At 38.0% G+C, this 21,745-nt stretch overlaps 2 protein-coding genes across 5 annotated transcripts; both read left to right on the top strand.

Annotated features, from left to right (window-relative positions):
- Positions 1–4,169: 4,169 nt before the first annotated feature.
- On the top strand, positions 4,170–8,997 carry ptcd2 (pentatricopeptide repeat domain 2). Of its 2 annotated transcripts, XM_008423631.3 has the most exons (11): positions 4,170–4,321; positions 6,184–6,276; positions 6,355–6,484; positions 6,575–6,692; positions 6,789–6,867; positions 6,940–7,031; positions 7,563–7,676; positions 7,770–7,844; positions 7,934–8,047; positions 8,152–8,404; positions 8,829–8,997. In XM_008423631.3, the coding sequence occupies exons 1-10, from the start codon at positions 4,180–4,182 to the stop codon at positions 8,368–8,370; spliced, it is 1,176 nt and encodes a 391-aa protein (XP_008421853.2). In that variant the 5' UTR covers positions 4,170–4,179; the 3' UTR covers positions 8,371–8,404; positions 8,829–8,997. The 2 variants fall into 2 exon arrangements, with proteins under 2 accessions (XP_008421853.2, XP_081469905.1); XM_081613779.1 differs by having other exon boundaries at positions 8,152–8,997.
- Positions 8,998–13,004: 4,007 nt separating this feature from the next.
- On the top strand, positions 13,005–19,928 carry cacfd1 (calcium channel flower domain containing 1). Of its 3 annotated transcripts, none has more exons than XM_008423634.3 (6): positions 13,008–13,391; positions 13,514–13,675; positions 15,643–15,715; positions 16,661–16,786; positions 16,943–17,050; positions 17,403–19,928. In XM_008423634.3, exons 2-6 carry the CDS (start codon positions 13,567–13,569, stop codon positions 17,491–17,493), a joined length of 507 nt encoding a protein of 168 aa, XP_008421856.1. In that variant the 5' UTR covers positions 13,008–13,391; positions 13,514–13,566; the 3' UTR covers positions 17,494–19,928. The 3 variants fall into 3 exon arrangements, with proteins under 3 accessions (XP_017163418.1, XP_008421856.1, XP_008421857.1); XM_008423635.3 differs by having other exon boundaries at positions 13,008–13,313; XM_017307929.2 differs by lacking the exon at positions 17,403–19,928 and adding an exon at positions 17,153–17,391 and having other exon boundaries at positions 13,005–13,675.
- The last annotated feature ends 1,817 nt before the right edge of the window (positions 19,929–21,745 follow it).

A 21,745-nucleotide genomic window follows, 5' to 3' on the forward strand; every position in this document is an offset into this window, starting at 1 on the left:
GACATGTTCAGTAGTTATTATTCATGTCACATTTCTGGCAGCGTCTTGTCTGACAGCGTATAGGTGTCATGGAAAAATGGAAAATATCTGAATGCTTGTTCAAGACTATTGCGAGAAATTGGACTGACTAAAGCAATTTTCATCTGACATGAAATTCCGAGGTAATCCCCAGTTCCATGCATCCTAATGTGTTCATTGCCAGTCTGCCTTGTCAATCTGTCTCCTATTTGTCTGTATTTATAGCAGCTGTGTGATTAAAATGTGATTTATAGAGCATTCCCTCCCATTCTATTTAAATTAAATTATATGGCTGGTAATAGTATAATGTCAGAGGACCGAAGAGTTGACAGGTTAATGACATGAGGCCAACGATGACTGACTGTACATGACACTGAAGCCCCGGCGGAAGAGTTTTTCTTCCAGTGTTCCTGATTAATTGAGCTACAAAGGCCAGACAGATGGATCTATGCTCCTGCTGTGAGATGTAGCATGAACCAGAGTCACAGGTTTTGTTTTACTGGTGGAATGGGCTGTACTTTGAACTCTTAGGCATAGCTATTACTACTTTAGTGTAATGTTATCATTAATTCAACTTCATTCCTGGTCAGAATGGAGATGATTATCGTCGTTATCGTCCAGCCATAGCGGCCTAAGCTAAGGCAAGTGTCACTTTGTGTCAAGTCTCATAACACAAAAAAATTTAAACAATGGATTATTTTATCAAATGTTAATCAAATCAGTATAAAAAAAATATGATTTGTGAACATTCTTTTGGTCATCTTTTCATGTGGATTATTTGGAGTCTGAATCATTGTGATTCAACTGACAATAACTTAAAATGAAGTTTTTTTCTCTAAATGTTGTCTAAAAGTTTGATTTTTCTAAAATTTATTGCGTATCTTTATGGTATTACAATAAAATATAATTTTTTGTAAGCTTTTTTATGCATATAAACGTTTTTTTTGTTTGTTTGTTTTTTTTACCAATGGTGCCATTAAGTATAGACGGTGCTTAAGATATACAATAAAGTACAGACAGACAGAAGACAAATGATAAAGAAAAAGAAGAAATTGAAATTGATTTGAGAAAAAGTGCAAGAATATAAGTTTATTAATTTTACTGAAAAGAATGGCAAATAATTAGGATCCAGAGTTGAACTGATAGCTCTAACTATCTATTAACATTTCTAATATTGAAATATTTTACAGTTAACATCAGGAGATGAAGTTTTATTGTATATCTGTTAAAAAGCACAAAATGTCTCTTCCTTCTAAATTTCGTCAGCTAACTATTGCTGACAGATGAGCTAAAAGTGTCTTATGAGTTCTGCTTGTACTGTAGAAAATATCAATATTTAAAACCTCTATGTGCAAGTCTTCCCCTGCATTTATTTATTAATTTAACAATAAATTAAAAAAAAAAAAGCTGTGTACTGTATATTCAAAATGCCACTGTTGAGTATGAGTTCACATGTTTGAAATACATACATATCTTGAAACTGGCAGTTTTTTTTGTCAAGACTATCAGACCATAACAATCTCATGACAAGCCCATGGCTATTTCCTTGTTACTTTAGCTTTCTCATGCAGCTGCAAGTGTGCATGTCAGGTTAATTGGCACTTTTAGTTTGACCTTAAAGTAGGTTGTTTATCACGTGCATGACTGCTCTGGTCCTGTGATAGGCAGGCAATCTGTGGAGGATATAAAGCTCACCTCTTCACTGGAGACAGCTAAGACAGGTTCCAGTCCCCCAAAGCTCAGAAGAAAATGAAGTAATAAAGCTTTAATAAATTTGAGATGCATTGAGCAGCTCATGTGTGTTTTAAGCTGACAGGCATTTTGATTTAGATATAAAAAGCAAAAATAGCAGTTGTGCAGATAGTAATGAGAATCACTGTAATTCTATTTATTTTTGTTTTATAAGAATTACAGCAAATTTCAAAAGCTAAATTACAATCTTCTGGCTTGGACATTAAGTGAACATGTTTTCTATTTCCTTTCATGTGCTATAATATTCTAAAAAAATTATACGAATGAGACAACATTCCAGACTTTCTCGATAAAGCATTCACCAGCAGGCATTTATTATCAATGTGAATCTCAAAAACATCTGCCAACACACTTAGATCTTCCGTTTTTCTACAGATGGAGGTTTTGTCTTTTTCTTTCAAGGGCTGTCAGCTCCAGCTGTTTTCACGCTGTTCCAAAACCGTTTCAGTGGGGACCTTTATTAGTGATGACGGGAGACCCGAGGCGCTTTCCAAAACCAAAGGGAAGTGCATGTAAGGATAAATCAAAGAAGATCTAAAAATTGCGGTCCCTCAACTCAACCTGGCTGTTTGTCTGGGAAAATCAGACACTAATGTGTTACAATATCCAGATAAATGATGATATTTCTCTTTTGAATTGTTTGCCTCTAGGTACAGATGAGCAATTAGTATGGAATCATATTTATGCAGAGAGATAAATTGGGAGAGAAAGAGGCTCATGCACCTTCCAGGATGTCATAAATTATCCAAGGGACCTGTATCTTATTGGCTGAGCTATCTCAGCTGGATGGGCTGAGATCATGTTGCTAGGGCAACAGTGGGAAACCTCCCAGTTCTTTCTCTCTGCATTGTTGTTTATCATAGTAGTTTATTATGGAAGCATCCAATGTAAAGAGTTCATTTTTCAAAACTTACCAGTATGCATTTTTCAAAATGGTGCCAAATTTGATAGTAATACCACCAAAGCCTTTCCACCGCCTGTAACAGGACTTACAGAAAGCATTAACAAATCAAGATATTATTCAAATAGCTTGATTTCAGCAAGCTATTTGAACATGGCCGATACATTTTAGTTTTGAGACGTACATACTGGAAATATGCACTAATAAACAGTAAGAGTGTATCCTATTCTAAGGCATGGTTTCATTTTAAATGTATGATGACGTCAAGCCGTTACAAGGAAAATACAACAGAAACTTTTTAAGGACGCTCCTTTTCTGTTACGTAATCCTGTCAGGTCAGTGGGGGCACAAACCTAAAAAGGCAGGAAGTGGTACTTCCTGCAGCGTCCTGTAATGACGTATCTGTAGATCTACACCAGATTGACAGGATTATTTGTACCAGATTGTATTCCACCGTTTTATCTCAGAGCTCAAAATGTGCAGTTAACCTTCCTATTTCATAGTTTTTAAATCATTAAGTCTATTAAAATACTTTCAGTAAAAGACATAAGCTTATTATAATACAATAATAAACTATAAAAAGTATTAAAATAAAATATTGAACATGAAAAGAATTATAATTTATTGCACACCATCAAGTAATATTCTTTTAAAAGTACTCATAGATATGTACATGGCATGAACTAGCTTTTCAATTGCAATAGTATGTAATGTCATTACTATTTTAAATTAGCTCTCAAAAGCGAATAAAATTGATAAGTAACAGATTCATGTTTTTAAACATGAAGACCATTTATAAAAAGTGTAGTTTTGTTCATTGCTTTGAAGTTCCACAACAGAATAACACTGATGGTGCAAGAAATAAAAAAGCAACACGTTTTTTTTCCCCTTTTCTTTAGTTATTTTAATATATTATGTTTATTTTTCTGAAATGTTCCTTAAATGTGGGGGGGGGGGGATGTATTGATACTGTTTTTGTACAGGTTTGATTCAGTTGCTGTTTTGATTTTTTCTTTTTTCTTTTCTAAAACTCTAAAATGTAAGTAATAATGTGGTTCTGTAGTTTAATAATAAAATAACCAATGGAACAATCTAAGTCTATAATTTTAAATGGCTATGTGTCTTTTGTGGATCTGGACAATTTAATTAAGAAGGGAAAACGTGGCTCTTTACGTTGTTACTATTATTTAATTCAGAAGTTCATTGTGCACATTGTAATGCTTTTCTGAAATGACCAGAAATGGTATCACTGCGCCATCTACAGGTGGAGTTTGAGAAATAAATAAATTAACATTGCGGAGTGTGGCGCCATGTTGGAAGATACCAAACTCTATCTGCAAAACAGAAACTATCAAACTACTGTGATACTATTTGTTCAAAATATATTTAATATGAATGTAATCTCTAAATTATTTTAGGCAGTTTATGAATCGTTTTCAGAGCGTTCCGATGTAAACTTACTTATCGAAACTCGAATACGACGCCACACACCACCCCTTCTTTTTTTCATGTGTACGTTTCGGCCGACTAGTGTCATGGCGCTGCTGGGGACACTAGCTGCTAAATGTTGTCGGTCGTTACTTTCTAAACCCTGCAAAGGGTTGTTCTTTGGAGTTTTACGGCCAAGTTGGGTTCAGAGCTGCATTGGAGGTAAGAGAAACAAAAGGAAAACCGACAGCGACGGTCATGTTTCATGCTACACATGATTGTGGAAACTTACAGGACAGGGTAAAGCAAGCACCTCCGTTGTAGACCGCATAGCAAATGTTCATTCATAGTAAACGAACCAACTCAGAAATACTAGCATTTCCAAAAAGTCTTAACCCTCCTATTATGTTGCGGGTCAAATTGACCCGTTTCAAAGTTTAAAAATATTTTTAAAATAGTTGCAAGTATTTTTATTGCATGAAACTTTTTCTATTTGTCTTAATATGTGAACTCTACATATAAATTGAAAATTTATTCATTTTACACATTTGCAGCCCCCCCTGCGTATACTTGTTACATCGATACTGTTCGGGTCAATTTGACCCGGCAGTCAAGTTAAAGTGCAAAAAAGATTTAAAATGTCCAATTCTGTTTGTTTCCTGTGGTGAACCTTATTTCACCACACACACACAAACACAACACAACACAACACAACACACACACACACACAAGCCCACTTTCTCCCTACTCTCTTTACTTCACAATGAACTGCGAGAAAGCAGGTGTTCATACAACTTTTGACGGGAACCTATTCTGTTCCCGTGGGTAAACTCCACCCACACTGAGTGGACACTCAGTAGAAGTGGAGGGGAACATAAATACTCTCTGCATGACTCATTTATCTTGATTTTAATTGGCGGGTCAATTTGACCCGGAACAGTATGTGTGTCTCAAATTCAATTATAAAGATCACCCTTTGAAAAAAAATAAATAAATGTAATATACATTTTTTTTACCAAAGATCACTTTCAAGGAAATTATTGTTTTTTTGTGTCTAGGTTTTTATCAGTGGACATAAAAAATGTAAATCCCATTTTTTATGTCCAAATGAGTAATTGAGTAAGTTGTCGTCATTAATCCTTAATTTCTGAGAAATAAAAAACATAATTGCACAAATTTTGATTGAGATGGTTAGTATTAGAGTTAATAATCAGATAAAAAAAATGTTTTGGAGGAATTTTTTGGTTCCTGACACTATTGCATGATAAAACACTCCCCGGGTCAAATTGACCCACGAACATTATTGCTATACCTCAGAAACGAACATAACAGGAGGGTTAAAGGCCTGAGTTGCTTGTAAAAGTTCTGCACTGACTGAGGCGAATGGAGTTATTGTAAAATATGTCAGCTGTCAATTCAAAGTGGCCTGGAATTTAAAACATTCCCACAAGTAATCATCTTCCGTTTTGTCGTTTAAACATCGACGCTTGAAAAAACAATATATTGAAATTTTTTACATTCGTTAATTTAATTATTGAAAGGGTTTCACCTCTGACTATGTTAAGCAGCATAGTGTTGCCAAACATCAGTCCTTTGTGGAGGCCCTTTGAACATTCTGTCACAAATACACATTTAAAGTTAACTTATTAGTATTGTTCAGCTCTTCCCCCATAGCAAAAGTGGAGAAAGCATAATAATTCAGTTTCATCTGTGAGCACGATCAGTTATACAGAAGAAACAACATGGGTCCCAGCACTGAACCTTGAGGAACTTCATGTGGAATTTTTAGCATCTGTGAACCTGTCTTGTTTATTTAAGCAGATTTTTTACATTTTTCACAAAGTCAGTGATTACTGTCTTATACAATATGTTTGCTTTTTTTTTTGGTAATATTTGCTAATCAATATCTAATAATACACACAATATTCCGCATTACTTATAGCAGTTGTTGATTTTTCTAACAGAAAAACAGTTGATCTTCCTCTTGTAAATTCAGTCAGGTTTTGCAACCTTCATTTAATATGGAAATGCTACCAATAAAACAAACCACACTTAGTTTTACCTGTTTTCATTTCTATCCACAGCTAAGAGGCATTTGTTGTCGGAAGATGTTATCAAACTGCAGGATTTCCAGCAAAGAAAGCTAGCTGTGGCTCACCTCGTTACAGGATCAGATGGTGAGAAACTGTTTGACGCTGAGCCTCAGTTTTAATGTGAAATTTGCTTAAATTAAAATTGACAACACACCTACACAGGCAATTACATCGAGCTGTTCAGAGAGAAGATGCAAAGAAATGAGCTGATTCTGCGAGATGAACTGAAGTTGCTTCTCCACCTGTGTCAAACGCCAGACGATATGCTAGTAGCCCGAGAAGCTATCTATAGGTAAGTGCTACTCTGTCCCAGACACAAGTTAGGCTGAAGCCCTCACTATTTCTAGAAAACTAAAAAATCCCATTTGTGAAATGTGAAAAGGTATCATGCGGAGAACCGGAACCTTTTGTACGGAGACTTCAAATTTGGCCCACTTTTCATGAGGCTTTGCTATGAGCTCGGCATGGAGGGAATGGCTGCTGCAACTTTAACTGATAAGGTAACAAGTCAAAACCCTGATAAATAACTACATTAAATTACAACACAAAATAGAAACAAATTGTACAATTAATGTTTTTTTTTCTACTCTGGACAGGATATGAAAGGCTTTTTCATTGATTCAACCACTTTTAACATCGCCATCAACATGTTGTTTGTTAAAGGCTCATATGAAAGTAAGGAATAAGTCACAGCGTACATGTATCATTGCATGGAGGTAATATTCTAAAAAGCGTTTGTTGTTCTAGGCGCTATGGACGTTTTAAGAACAATGAAGAGCCAAGGAGTGCCATTCAACAAAGACACACTGACACTAGCCATTGCTACCTGCTATAAACTGGTAATGAATAAATTACAGTGCCTACCAAAAGTATTAGCACCCCTTAAACTTTTTCACATTTTGTCTCATTAGCGCCACAATTTGTGCTCTTTGATCGAGCAGTGCAAAAGAACTAATTTAATGTTCTACAATTGTGAAGAGGAGTGACAATATACTATCTGAAAAGTGTGGCGTGCATTTTTATTAACCCCCTTATCCTCAGTTTCCCAAATTAAAATTACATTAATAGTAAGTAGTTAATTTTAGACATTACAGTTTTTCTGAGGAAACAAATAATAAATAATTAGTTAATATTGACTAATTAATAATTAGTTGAATACATGTTTCATTAATGTATTACTTTGTGTTTTTCCGTGACGTTAACTCTAATTAAAATAAACTAAATCTACTGTTTCATATCACAAAATGTGGAAAAGTTAATGGCGTTTTATTGCTTTTGCAAGACGAGTGGTTTTTTTTTAAACATGCTTTAGCACTTTGCCATCGCAAGTTTGTCTTTGTTTAGAGTTTGATCTTTTTGTCATTTGTCAGAACACAGCAGAATGCTACAGAATCTGTATGTCACTAATAGATGAAGAACAGACCAAAGGCCAGTTCATCACTCGCCATGCATATTGTTTTGCTGTAGCATTAGCACTCAGACGGGTGAGTTGGATCTGTGCTCTCTTAATGATGTGGCAGAAATGCGTGCAAATAGTTTGAAAAATAACCCCCTGTTTTCTTCTGTCTTTGTGTCAGAATGACCTAGAAAAGGCACACTCTATATATTCACAAATCATGAGCACTGACAGCAAATTGTGTCAAAACTTTAAAGTAAGTATGCAGCTCGTCTTTGCACTGTATATATATTTATTGGCGGTTTTTGGTCAGGTATGCATATTTATGTGTTTTTCATGTTACAGGTTATGATACTCGCCATGTCAGGAGATGTTTTAGGGGCTGTTTCTGTGCTGTCGACAGCCATGTTGCCCAGTAGGTCGTTTTTTGTGAAAAAGCCAGAGTTTTCCAAGGAAGTGGTAAGTGATTACAAACGGTGTCAGATTTGTCACATGACAGGTTGTAATGTAAAAAGGTTCTAAGGCATATGGATTGTTTTTTTTTTCTATTGGCTGGTTTTCAGGTCGATTTGCTGCTTTTGAGGAGTGAAGGCAGACCATTCAAGATGAAAGCGGAGCAGGTGGTGACTCAGCTCGAACAGGCCGGTCAGGTGACCCAGGAGACCCTCGACGACATGCTGTGCCGTGTCCCGACGGGGAAGAGGAAACCGGTTATAATGGAGGTGGTGAGGACCAGCCGAAGGACCCGGGCGTCTCTGCAGTCCAATCTGTTGTCAGAGTGAAGCCAGAGACGAACACCTATCAACTCTCTCATTGGTGATGAACTATAATGTCAAATTTCTGGGATGTTATTGCACCCTATTCATATGGGCTCTGTTGCCAGCACAATCATGAAAGCCAGTGGTGGTTATTTCACGCAGATAGAAACATGTTAAATTCAAAAAATAAGACTGAAATAGTCTTTTTTTTTTATTTAAATTTTATTTTAAACATTGAAGAGCTTTTTCAAAATTTACCAACTCAAATCTCTTCATGTTCCCATAATCTTGGGGTCTGATCATGTCTTCAACAAAAAGTAGAATAACTAATGGTTATTTGAAGCTCTAAGAAAAGGACAGTGTTTAAATCAAAACTGATACTTCCTGGAGTCAGATCAATAATCTGTAGATATATTGCACATCCCCATTTCCTTTTGATTATCCATCTCTGAAAGAAACGTATGTTCTTGTTCTGCTGACAGGTATTTGGCTCCGTATCTCGTCTTGCTGAAACTTCTGCAAGAAGAATAACAGTATTTGCTATATCTGCTTCCAAGAATTTTGTATATTCGGTATAGATGCATGAGCGAGTGATTAAAGGTGTGCAAATATTTAATAATAAAATAGATTTGAAATGAACAAAATTAAGAATTTCTTTGGTGTCATTGTCGCTAGGGAGGAGAGGACGCTGGCGCTGGATGTTCGCCGCTTCTCCCACCGCTTCGTCGCATAAATCAGGTCATATCGTGTGACGTAAGTCGCTCTGCTGTCATTTTCTTTGTCTTTGGATTCTTTCCTGCTCCGTCAAGTTATGCTGTGGATTTCATTACACTGCTTGAAGATCTGCTGTGGAACCGTGAGTCTGCTGTTATCGGTTAGCTCGCTACTAGCCTCTTCCGGCCGGACTGGCTCGTCGATGTTGACCTACTCCGCCTCCCAGCTGTTCGAACTCAACAACCGTTCTGTCCCTCCTTGTGTTTCCATCCTGAAAGGACTCTGCCTCTTGCGAAGACCTCGCTAAGTTCACAGAGGCTCTCGGAGGAAATGTGTTTATTTTTGGCAGGCTGGGTCCGGCTCTATGGCTTCCTTTTGGTCTGCCGAACGTGCTGCACATCCATTACGTCATCAAACCGCTGCACCTGTAGTCCCTGATATGGCAGGAGGTGCACGTCGCCCGAAGAGGCAGCAGAAACGTGGAGTGATTTCCAGTGTATTGAGACCTTTGCAAAAGGCTTCTGTCCCAGCCAACGTTATGATGGAACGTTTCAATGTGCAATCCTTATCCAACAAATCTTGTCTGATCAATGATCACATCCTGGAGAAAAACTTGGACCTCATGTGCCTAACGGAGACTTGGGACAAACTGGATGTGTATTGTTCCCTGAATGAAGCCTGTCCCTCAGGTTATAGTTACTTGCAGAGGGCCCGTCACTCGGGCCGCGGCGGTGGTCTGGCTGTTATCTATCGCAGTAACCTAAAACTGTCTCATCTTCAGGACGACTTCTCCTTTGAATGTTTGGCTTTTAATCTTAAAGCCCCGTTCCAGGCGAATATTACTCTGCTTTACAGGCCTCCAAAACCTCATGTTTTATTTCTTTTAGAGATGCATGACCTTCTCACTTCTTTTTGTGCCTGCGCCGTGAAAAATTTTATTCTTGAAATATTCGCATTGATGACTCATTTTCTCCTTTGGTGGCAGATTTTAAGTTTCTTTTAGACTCGCTTAATCTCATTCAGCATGTTGATGCCCCCACTCACAACAGGGGACACATTTTGGATTTGGTGATCAAGGACACTATAAGCATTAGCAACCTGTCAGTTTATGATCTGGGTGTTTCTGACCATAGTGTCATCTCATTAGAAATTCCCTCAAGTTTGTCTGTTTCGGACACAAAACGTTTTTATTCAGTTCCGTGATATGAAAAACATCTCTCCTGAGGCTCTGTCCTCTGACCTTCACTCTCTGTCTGCTATTAACCACCTATCGGTAAGTGATTCTGTGGACTATTACAATCAATCTCTCCAGGAGCTTTTGGAGCTCCATGCTTCTCTTAAGTCGAGACTGGTGTCTTTCTCCCGTTCAGCCCCTTGGTATACTAGTGAGCTGCGGAATATTAAAACCGCTGGTTGTGCTATTGAGAGACGTGTAAAAAAATCAGGTCTCTCTGTTCACAAACAGGCATACAGGGAACATCAGAAAGCATATGCCTAAAGCGCGATCTAAGTACTATTCCAACATTATCAATAGCTGTCCGGGAAATTCTAAACAGCTTTTTTCTACAATAGTTCACCTTAATCCCCACAAACAAACGTATGCTGAAGATATGACTCAACAATGCAATTTGTTTCTGTCATTTTTCAAAAACAAAGTTCCGTCCTGCTCATAGTACTGAGACTGCCCTGCTAAGAGTTACAAGTTGTCATGGCTGCTGATTCTGGCAGTACTTCCATCCTTGTCCTCCTGGACCTCTCTGCTGCATTTGACACTGGACCATAACATTTTCCTACATCGTCTGCATGTGGAAGTCGGTCTCGGTGAATCTGTCCTGGATTGGTTTCAATCTTTTCTTTCTAACAGGCTGGAATGTGTTTGCCCTGGCAACTCCAAGTCCCAGGCCGTTAGTGTGTCCTGTGGTGTCCCACAGGGGTCAGTTCTAGGGCCTATGCTTTTTTCTCTTTACATGCTGCCTTTAGGTAAAATCATTAATCCGCATAACATTTCATTTCACTGTTATGCGGACGATTTACAACTTTACATTAGAACGGGATCATCTTCTACTTCACCTCCACTTACTGCGCTAACGTCCTGCCTGGAGGAGATTAAGAATTGGATGAACCATAACTTTCTTCAGTTGAACTGTTCCAAAAGCGAGGCCATACTGATCGGAATGCCTCATCAGGTTCAGTCCTCGACTCTGACGAGTATTTCGTTCTCTGGATAAGACATTCCCATTTCCTCCGTTGTTACAAACCTTGGAGTTTGAATGGACTCCCATCTCACATTTGAAAATCACATTAAGCACCTGTTTAAAACCTGTTTTTTTTCCATCTTCGCAATATTTCCAAAATTCGTTCGTCTCTCTCCCGTTCGGATGCTGAGATCCTCATCCACGCCTTTGTCTCCTCCAGGCTCGATTACTGTAACTCGCTGTTTATTGGAGTCCACAGAAAACACCTTCAGAGGCTTCAATACATTCAAAACAGTGCTGCCAGGATCCTAGTGAGAGCTCGTAAATTTGATCACATCACACCTACTCTTTACGAGCTTCACTGGCTTCCTGTAACTTATAGGAATCAGTATAAACTTGCTCTTATCACCCATCACTGTCTATAGGGAACCTCACCGGATTACCTGAAGGACCTCCTTATCTCACATTCAACTTCTAGATCCTTACGATCCCAAGCCTGTAATCTTCTCCACCTTCCTAGATCAAGACTAAGGACTATGGGTGATCAAGCATTTGTTGTGGCTGCTCCTCGTCTATGGAACTCTCTCCCGGACTATCATTGAGCCCCGCAATCATTGTCCGATTTTAAAACTGGCTTGAAAACCTTTCTTTTTAGACAAGCCTACTCCACTCTTAAATGACTGTCTTTTTTTTTTTTTTATTGTTTTTGATTGCTGATTTTAGTTGTTTTTAGCTGCACCGTGTAGCACTTTGAGATTTTTATTAATGAAAAGTGCGTTATAAATTAAATTGATTATTATTAATTGATTATTGTATGCTGAGTGTAAAATCATATGCAGAGGATTAAACTGAGGGGTTGCAAAATATTACCAATAAGAACCTTCAGAATGGTCACGTGCCAGTAGTCTCTCACTCTTAACTGATTTAAATCATAGATAAAATTTTTTAAAGATTGTTTAAAACAATGTAGGCATGCACACATACAAAAATTAGGGTTTTCTCATAGAACATGAAGTTCTACTGACACTTTCTAGCTTTATGGAGGTCAGAGTTGTTCTAAAACCTCAGACAATCCAAGTGTACAGAGGGATATTGCATCAGAACTGCTCTTTCCCCCAGTTCAACATAATGGATTTGCAAAATGTCAAATATAGAAATGTACATATTTTTAAAGGTTATTTTTTTTAAATAAAGGCCAATAGTGTCATTAAAAATAACATTTTTAAAAACGCACTTTTCTGTATTTGACATTTTACAAATCCAAAAACCCAAATCTGACTTCTGAAAGTGTATCAGTAGAACTTAATGAAACACAGTGAACCAACACCAGCAAATGACATGGCTCTCTACAATCCATGTTCTCTGTGTACCTTTTACTATCATGTTTTCCTTCCACTCTACTTTCCTTTGTGATGGTTGATGGAGCCTCTTTGAGCAATTGCTCATGTTTCAACATTTCTGTGTTGACATAATTTTTTTGGTGTTATTTACTATTCAATTATTTTTTTAATCCTGCATTTTGTAGTTGTTTTTTTCAGTTTCAAGCCTACTCATGGAAATAAACAGATCGAACAGGCCTGAAATATATCTCTCTTTTTGTACTCTTTGAAATTATTTTCAATAATACTTTTTGACGCGCTAACATTTCACGGATTACTGCTACGTTTGTGCTTTGGAAACATTAATGAAGCACAAAAGTAAACCTATTAAAGCTAAACATACAGATAGCTGTGTCGACTGTAAACAAAGGATGACGCATTTTAAGCCCCTCCCACCACGCACCGCTGACGCTGGCAGAGCTCCCACCGTGAGCAACAAGACGAAGCTGCTTTTATTTAATCCAAACCCGTTGAATTGACTCTTAGCCGATGTAATAAGGTGTTTCCATAAGATATTTTAGTAATTTATAAGGCGTCTTGGGAGTTCCAGGACATTTGCGTCGGTGATATCCGCTCCTAGCGGCAGCTGGTGGCGATGCTACTGCTTGTGACCATCAGCTAGCCCAGGCTTAGCTGGCTCGGAGTGACGGGGACAGAGAACCGTGGGCGAAGGCAGCTGGTAACATCAGGCAGCTGACACCAGCACACAAGAGGAAAATATATATATATACACACACACATATATATATATAAAAAGGTTAGAAAGTTGGAATTGTATCTGGTTTCACCGAACTGGAGCGTAGTGGCGTATTAGGCTAGTTGGCAGCTGGTTTTGTTGCCTGGAGCGAACTTAACTTGGATATTATTGGGTGGTTTCAGGCTGTGAAATCTGCCTGTGGGTGTTTGAAAACGGTAGCAGAAAAAGCCCCACAATGAGCTCCGAAGAGACAGCAGCGCCCAGCAAAGCCGCTCCGGATGATGATGGCATGACCTGGTGGTACAGATGGCTCTGCAAAATCGCTGGGGTTTTGGGAGGAATATGTAAGTAGCTGTCAGTGTCCTTCTGCTGTCTTCAAGTTTATACATTTTATATAGTTTATTTGCCAGACTACATATATTTTTTGGTTTTCAGGGGAATTTATTCTTGTCCTTGTGATTGAATTATTTCTTTTGTGTATTTACTCATGGCTGTGTTGGGACAGGATCCGTTTTGTGAGTGTGACGTTTGAGCGTGTAAACACTGCTTCATCTTTTGTCCCTGCTGCTTGTTCATTGTCCCCTCACTGCAGCAGGGCGCCGCCAGGTTTGTTTGCTTTCCCCCCTTTCACCCAGCCTTAATACTCTCGAAGAGGAGTGACACATAATCAGATTTGCTGAATATTCCCTTCAGGAAAAGCACAATCCATCTCGGATAGATTTGGTGCTGCCTTTGCGGTTTTCCAGCAGCACTGCAGCCCTCCGTCCCCTCCCTCTTTCCTCCCCAGTGACACCAGAGTCACAGTCCCTGTATCACATTAACCACTGCATATTCAATGGCTTCTGTATTATTAAGAGGGACAGACAGTGTAAGGGAGCAATGGTCTGCTGCGTGTTTTTTTCCCCCCAGTGTTTGAGACAGTGTGAGGGCCTGGTGCTGAAGCAGTTCTTTTCAAATAAAGTGGATGGTGAAAATACAAAAGATAGGTGGCAGGTGGGCTCATTTCTTTTTTCAAGTAAATTCAAATGTCTTTAATATTAAGATGTACATAATGTTTGTTTTTAGTAGGCTGAAAAATCTTCAATTACATTTAGTTCAAGTTGTTTTATATTCTGCCAATTCACAACAAATGTCATCTCAAGGTAAACGTGTCCATTTCAGATCCATTTTCCAAATTGGTCCAGATTCAGTTAAAATCACCTAACATTTTCAAATACTTTGATTCAGATCCAGTTTCATGCAGTTCTTCTGTATTTATATCATATTATATTCAGTGATATACATTTGGGTTGTTTAATTCCAGTTGAAAAAACATATCAATGGCAGCATCAATGACCATTGAAATGCTTAGATTTTTTTTTTTTTAGAAATATTTTTCAGTGCTTTATTTCTGTCATCCTGGAAGCCGCGTTTGCAGTTAAGCCATGAATAATTTTTTCAGATTTCCACCCCAAATATAGCCTCACGGAGCCATGAGGCTATCCTGGAGTACCTAGGATAAAACACGTTTCTTGGTTTACAGTGACTTTTTCCTTCTAACTGTTGAATCGTAATTGATCTCAAGCCTTATCCTTATTTAGAAGTTTCTCTACTATCGTTTTTGCAGTGCAGTAATTGAATGTCAGAGGAGTTTCTCATTCTTTCTATTTTTCTGCTCTTATTTGCTGTATCTCAGGCGCCTCTGCAAAGTGAGATTATGCCAGTTCTCACCCTCTCCCTCTAATTCCCACTCTGATCATGTTTCTGTGAGTTTTCTCACAGCTTTCCTAGAACATATGAACACGACACTCGCCTTTACCTCAGAGCTTTTTTTTCTCCAACATAATTGCTTCCAATCAGCTCAACACGTATTTGTTTCTGATGGTCTGTATATGTGGTGTTTTTCAGATGTTGTTCAGAATAACCCCTCCTGCACCCTGCTATTAAAGCTAAGAATAAGAAAAGTTTAAAAAGTTGCTAGTAAAAATTTGCCATTCTAGTCATGAAGTGGTTAGTCTTCATAAAATTCAAATTTGTTACAGTTATTTAAAGTGAAAGTTGTGATAAAACGTTCCAGGTGTGTTTGGAGTGTAAAGGTGCTGATTTCCAGAGACATCCTGCTGTTTCCAGTACTTGTCATGTTTTTATTAAACACAGAAGTGGCTGACGATCTCTTTCGCAGCTTCACCGTTCATTTAGCGATCCCCTCTCCTCTGAGGAGTTTACCGTACAGATCAACGTCTTGTGGTGTGCCGTAATGTTTTGTGTCTGATCTGCCATCTGTTTTACCACAAAAAAAGTGACCGTCTCGTTTTGTCTCCTCCGCATGCAGCCTGCGCTGTCTCGGGAGTGTGGAACTGCGTCACTGTGAACCCTTTAAACATCGCTGCTGGAGTATGGATGGTGTAAGTTTCTCAAGTTGTATTCGGAAATTTTCACCTGAATGTGATTTTTTATTTTTTTTTATTTTCTATTTTGTTTTGCTGGGCACAAAATAAAAATCAGTTTTTTTTCCTAAACATTAACCCATCCAAGCAGAGCAGGTTAAAATTTAAATTTAAGCTGTTTTATGCACCTATTTACTAGCAGGCATGGCCAGTACTCCAAACTGGGGTGAAAGTTCACCTTCCACCAGGACGACGTCAATAAACCTACAGTAGAGATTCAGTGGAATCTTTTATCAGTGCTGGTTGATCCACAGCTTTTCATGTTTAGGTGTTTCCCTGAGGCCACACACCTGATTTGAAACGATAGCTGATTAACATGCTTCTGCAGGAGGGAGTGTAATTATTTAAACCACGTGTGCAAGAAAAGCTGCATGTCTGAAACATGAAGGACAGTGGGGCCCTGACAACCAGGATCGAGAACCACTGCTTTAGATGGCAGTATATTCTAAAAGTTAGGGTGGCCTAGTCAAAGTCCAGACCTAAATCTAACTGGGATTCATCGTCAAAACGTAAAAATTGAGAAGCGTAGATGGAATAGAATGTCTTCATTGTACAATCTCATGTGTATTGAGAGTCAAACCTGTAGCTTCAGGACTCACATTTAGAACAGAACATCAAATGTTAATTAAGCATTAAAGCCAAACGGGAAAGTATGTCTGTCTGAAATCACAAGAAAACCCTTCCTACAAACACACCCGAACAGAGCCACTTGTAATTTTGTTCACGCCCTCTGTTTTGCGAGGCATATTCATCATAAATATTATGCTAAAGACATTTTTTTTTTGACAGCTTAATTGTTATTTTCTCTTCTCGTTGATTTGTGTCTCTGTGTCTGAGATTGGCGCGCTGCTCCCAATAATTCCCTGTTCTGCTGTGCTTGTGGCCCCGCCCTCTCGTCTCAAGGTTGAATGCCTTTGTGCTGTTCCTTTGTGAGGTCCCATTCTGCTGCCAGTTCATAGAGTTTGCAAATGCGATCGCAGCCCGCGCAGACAAATTCAAGCCCTGGCAGAAAGCCCTCTTCTACTGTGGGTAAGAACAAGCATCCATTGTCAAAACGGCTGATGTCCGAGAAATCTGGACTTTTAAGCCTAAACACTTATGCACAGAAGTTTTGTTTTTCATCACTTCTGCATGTTCTAAACGTTTGCCATTTGTTTAATGTCCTTTTTGGTCACTTCTCCTCAGGATGGCCCTGTTTCCCGTGTTCCTGAGCTTCTCCATTACAACGCTGTTTGGAAACGCCATCGCCTTTGCCACAGGAGTTCTTTATGGCCTTGCATCTTTAGGCAAAAAGTGAGATGGTGTCTATAGGTTAAAAGCATGCAACACGTTACGCCTTTGTATTTAAACATGTCATTTTTTTTATTTATTTCCCAATGACTCACTTTATAACAGGCTCTCACGTTAAGGGCAGTTTATAACATTTTAATCAGTTAACACAATGCCACTCTAATGACCTTCCCTGTTTTTGATGCAAATAGGTTTAAACTGAGTGAGTTTTGTACTAATCCATTCTAACTCTGATTCTTGTATACTTGCTTTTTCTTTATTTTTTCCATTTATTTTTATTACCACCCTTCTTTCGCATCCCGTTTCCTCTTTTTCTTCTTCTTCTTCTTCTTTTTTTTTTTCCCTGCCATCTCAGGGGAGACGCTGTAACTTACGCCAGACTGCAGCACCAGAAGCAGGGAGACGAAGAGCGGACAGCAGGGACGGTAAACGGAGCTCCGGAGTGAGGAATCTGATTCTCCTCCTGCCCTCGTCTTGTTTTGCAGTTTTTACACTTGGACCTCTCCGTTCATCCTACCTTTTGTCATGTTCTGATTTTCCAACACTACATAGTTGTTTATTTAACTGCTTAGTTTGGTGCATTTTTTTTTTGTTGCTGTTCTGAACCAATACTGTCAACAAACGTCGAATTGATTTATTTACCTCCAATCTAAAAGATGGAATTCATCACCATGGCTCAACACTTTTGAGGTTATGCTTTAAATTCTTCCTTTAGATTTTTTTTTTTTTTTTGTTTTGTTTTTTTTAGCAAACATTTGGGGTTTTGGGGTTTTTTTTCCTCAAAGCCTCCCAGTAAATTACACGTGAAATGATTGTGATAGAAACACAATTGATCTCAGCTTGTTCAGGCAATGTAGAGACATGCAGTGAGGGGCAGAAGCTCACCAGCTAAAAATTTGACATTTTTATTATTTACTAATGACAGTATGACCGTTAGAAAGCTGTAAGAACTGAGTTTATGTTCTTCAGGGGGGGGGGAAAGGAAAACCCATTTACAGTGGTAGTTATCCCACCAGCTGAAACAAACAAATTTGACTGTATAATATATATTTTTACATGAAACCTCCACCTGACTTGGAGAGAAAAGCCAAACGACAGAGATGTGTGGCTGCATTTTACGGAAAATGGAACTCTGTTGCTTGAAACTACTGAGTCTTACTGGGGATGTAATAATATTAATGCCAAAATGGTACACATGCAGAAATGCTTCCGTTATAAAGTTTGAGTTTATCAAAAAGAAACCACAGGTCTGCCCACTACATGAGAGTTACAATGTTTGATGCTTTTTGTAACAAAAGGACAAATTTAAAATAGGAGTAGAGCAGTGCAGTTTCATAAATCACAATGATGTTTGCATTTAGTTTATTACTTGTTTTTGTGGTTGTGCTGGTTTTTATTTAAAACTGACATTATAAATGATCCAATCAAGCCAGATACAGTTAAGGAAACTATGTTTAAAAAGGGAATAGCATTTTTTACCGCATCACAATAGTCTCCTACAGAAAAATGTGAAAATGAGCAGGGAAAACATGAAAACAGGCAGGTGGGTTTCTTTAGGATAATTTGGATAAAATCTACAGTGAGAACAATAATTAAAAAGTTTTTTTAAACCTGGTGGTGTGTTGGACGAAGAACCAAGTTTATTTTCATTGGCAGTGGATGTGCTTAGAAATGTCGATTCAATGTGTTTGAGAACTTCAGGACAGTTTCCAGTGTGAGTTTATGCTTCTTCAGTAATTCAAATCTATTTTAAAGCTTTCAATGCGTTTTCATCAGGGGTGAAAGTAAATATGGAGATCTCTGTTTATTCATAAAACTTAAAGTGTTTCCTTAACCTCTTCACTGTCTTTTTGTCACAGCTTTTGTTACCTCTTTTGTTTTAATTTGTTTTTTGATCAAATGAGAAATCTTGTATTCCCTTCACTTTTTGAACAGTTTTGACTTTATGGGCTTTGATCAATTAAGTCTCAGACTCCTGAGTTTTTAACCCCATTTCAGCCAAACCTGGAGCTCATAATAGGAAGATGTATTGAGGTATAATAACATGGCACACAAAAACCTCTGAACAGTGGCTTGTGGGCATTTATGAACAAAGGCAAAAGGGATTGAATGTATCTGGTTTATCCAAAGATTTCCACACGGTTTCTTAGTTTTGTGTTGGACTTTTGTGTTCTTTTCTTCTTTTTTTTTGTATCCCCAGATAAGCTGATTTAGTGTAGCTCAGCCTGTGTAGCCTATAGGGAGCTGGGATGTGAGCTCATTTGTAAAACATTTTGTAAAATTGTTTTTTTTTTTTTTTTTTGTTCTTTCTCTGTTTCTTTATACGAATTGGGTCATTATTACCAGTTTAATGGAGGGAAGTGTTTTTCTTCAGGGACTGCATGCCACTCATTAGGCAAAGTGATGGTTTTCCTTAGTCATGATAAGCAAGACGGAGATTGTACGATTTAGCTGTTTTTATTGCCTTGCCCCAGAAAAACAAATGCTGCTTGCATGTGTCTCTTACAGCCTTTGCTGTCTAAAAGTCTCTATTCTGTCAGTTTCCGATTAAGTTTTATTTAATGTACCACCAGGGACAGCTCTCAGGTAACATACAGAAATAGCTCCAGCTGCACGACTTTGAAACTACCGTCTCACTTTAGCCAGTTGAAACACTTTAGCAATCTCCGGTGTTGGTGAATGTTTAACTGATGATTACTCTCCTGGTCCACACCCATTTGATTTATTGTCTTTATTTAGTTCGAGCGATTCGCCCGTTTGATTCATCTGTTTCTGGCGGGTGTTTAATGCCGTTTTAGCTGTAAGAGGTACGTGTACAGTCATTGTGTGTTGTGATGTGAAGTCTGATTCTGAATTTGGTGAAATAAACTTGCTACTACCAGTGCTGGGTTTGCTTGTTTTTGTGTGTGTGTGTGTGTTTGTTAAATTTTTCACAGAGTATTCATGGCTTAAAATGGAATCACGCAAAACCAGATTTATTAAATCTGGCTAGCAAGATTAACTAGCAAGGCTAAAATTAATCACAGACGGATTTCTGAACCCAACTAGTTTTTGACATCCCTCTGGATTTAGTAAAAAGGGTCGAACAAAAGGTTTGTGCTTAAGATTTTCTTTTTGCGATTTTGCTTGACAAAGTTGATCCTGATCAAATCCATTATAGTCTGAATTTGTAAAAATGCGGATGTAATATGAAAACATTCACTAGGTGCCATTTCAAAATGATAGGATTTTACCAGAAAGTGGCAATATTACTGATGACTTCCTAACTAGAGAGCATCCACTAAATCTAATCATTTCCCATCTTGAAAAGCAGTATGTCAAAGTGTTATTAATTTTATTTGTCAAATGTGCTTTTCCACACGGAATGGCCACACTACAGGGCTTCCAAATGTATTCATTAGAAAGAAACCTGTGGTTCAGTACTGGCAAAAGAAAAAAAAAAAGCAGACCTTTAAACAACAATGCACTGATGAGCATTTTTATTGGCAGCCTGTACATTCCAGGTAGAGAAAATCATCAAAACCCAAGATGTGTTCTACATTCTTGGAAGAAACTACATTTTTATTGATATTTATTTATTTATTTAATTATCTGCTCCACTTTAAAGAGAATCAATGTAATCAGATCACTTTTAGGTCTAGTGTTACATCAGGACCACAGCACATTACCAGAACCTCTATCCTATGCTTCTAATAGGTTGACCTGACCATAATAGTCCTCAAAAGACATTACCGTAATTGCAGTGATGTATGACCTACTGTTAGAAAAGAGCCGGGGCATCACTTCAGTGCACAATCTAATGTATCATGAAAGGACAAAGCCTGACTCTGGTAACGTGACATCTACATAAATTAGGCCTCATGACTACAACTCATAGATTATTAAGAGTTTTCTTATCATAAAAAGACACTTTTGGGGTGGTATTGATGCACAATCCTTCAAGTTGTCCTTTAAGACCCATAAAATCTGCTCTGAATAAAACTCAGTCACATATTACATAACTGAGAGGTTTAAAAAAAAAAAAAAACCCATCTGAATCATCTTTCTACAATTGACAAAAGAAAGTTGCTCTTCAAAACAGACTCCAGATTTATCAGAGCACTCTTCACATTGTGCTTCTGTATCGCTCTGCTATTCCTGGCAGCTGCAGAGAGTCGTAATGTAGTCACAAATCAAGATAACCCAGGTCGTTATGCTCTCGTAATTTATCTCTACACCCCAGATAAAAAGCCTGATATGTAACTAAAGAGAAATAAATTATGGGAATTAAAATCTTACAACACCGTTGTATTCCCCCCCCTCTCGTGAGAGGCGCGTATTATCTCACGCGCCTCTCACGAGAGGCGCGTGAGATAATACACTTCAATATTCTTCTATTTTCAAATTAGCAGCTAATAGATACTTTTTAAAGTATTTAGGCTTTAAATGTTAACAAAAAACACAAAATAACACCTGAAAAAAACATCTAGTGTCCTGCAGGAATCCGAGGAGGAATGCTTCTGTGTTTAGTTGACCACAAAGTCCTCAGCACTAATATATAAGACAAGCTACTCAAAACTATGGCAATGTATAGCCATGTTGTGTGTTTGATTATTTTTGAAATTCGCTCCGACACAAATAAGTACATGTAAAGAAACAACAATCCAGATTTATATAAAGTTTTCAAATACTGGCCAGATTTTATAACCACCACAATAA

Source organism: Poecilia reticulata, chromosome 12 (genome assembly GCF_904066995.2).
Source record: "Poecilia reticulata chromosome 12, P_reticulata-male-v2, whole genome shotgun sequence".
Classification (NCBI taxonomy): domain Eukaryota; kingdom Metazoa; phylum Chordata; class Actinopteri; order Cyprinodontiformes; family Poeciliidae; genus Poecilia; species Poecilia reticulata.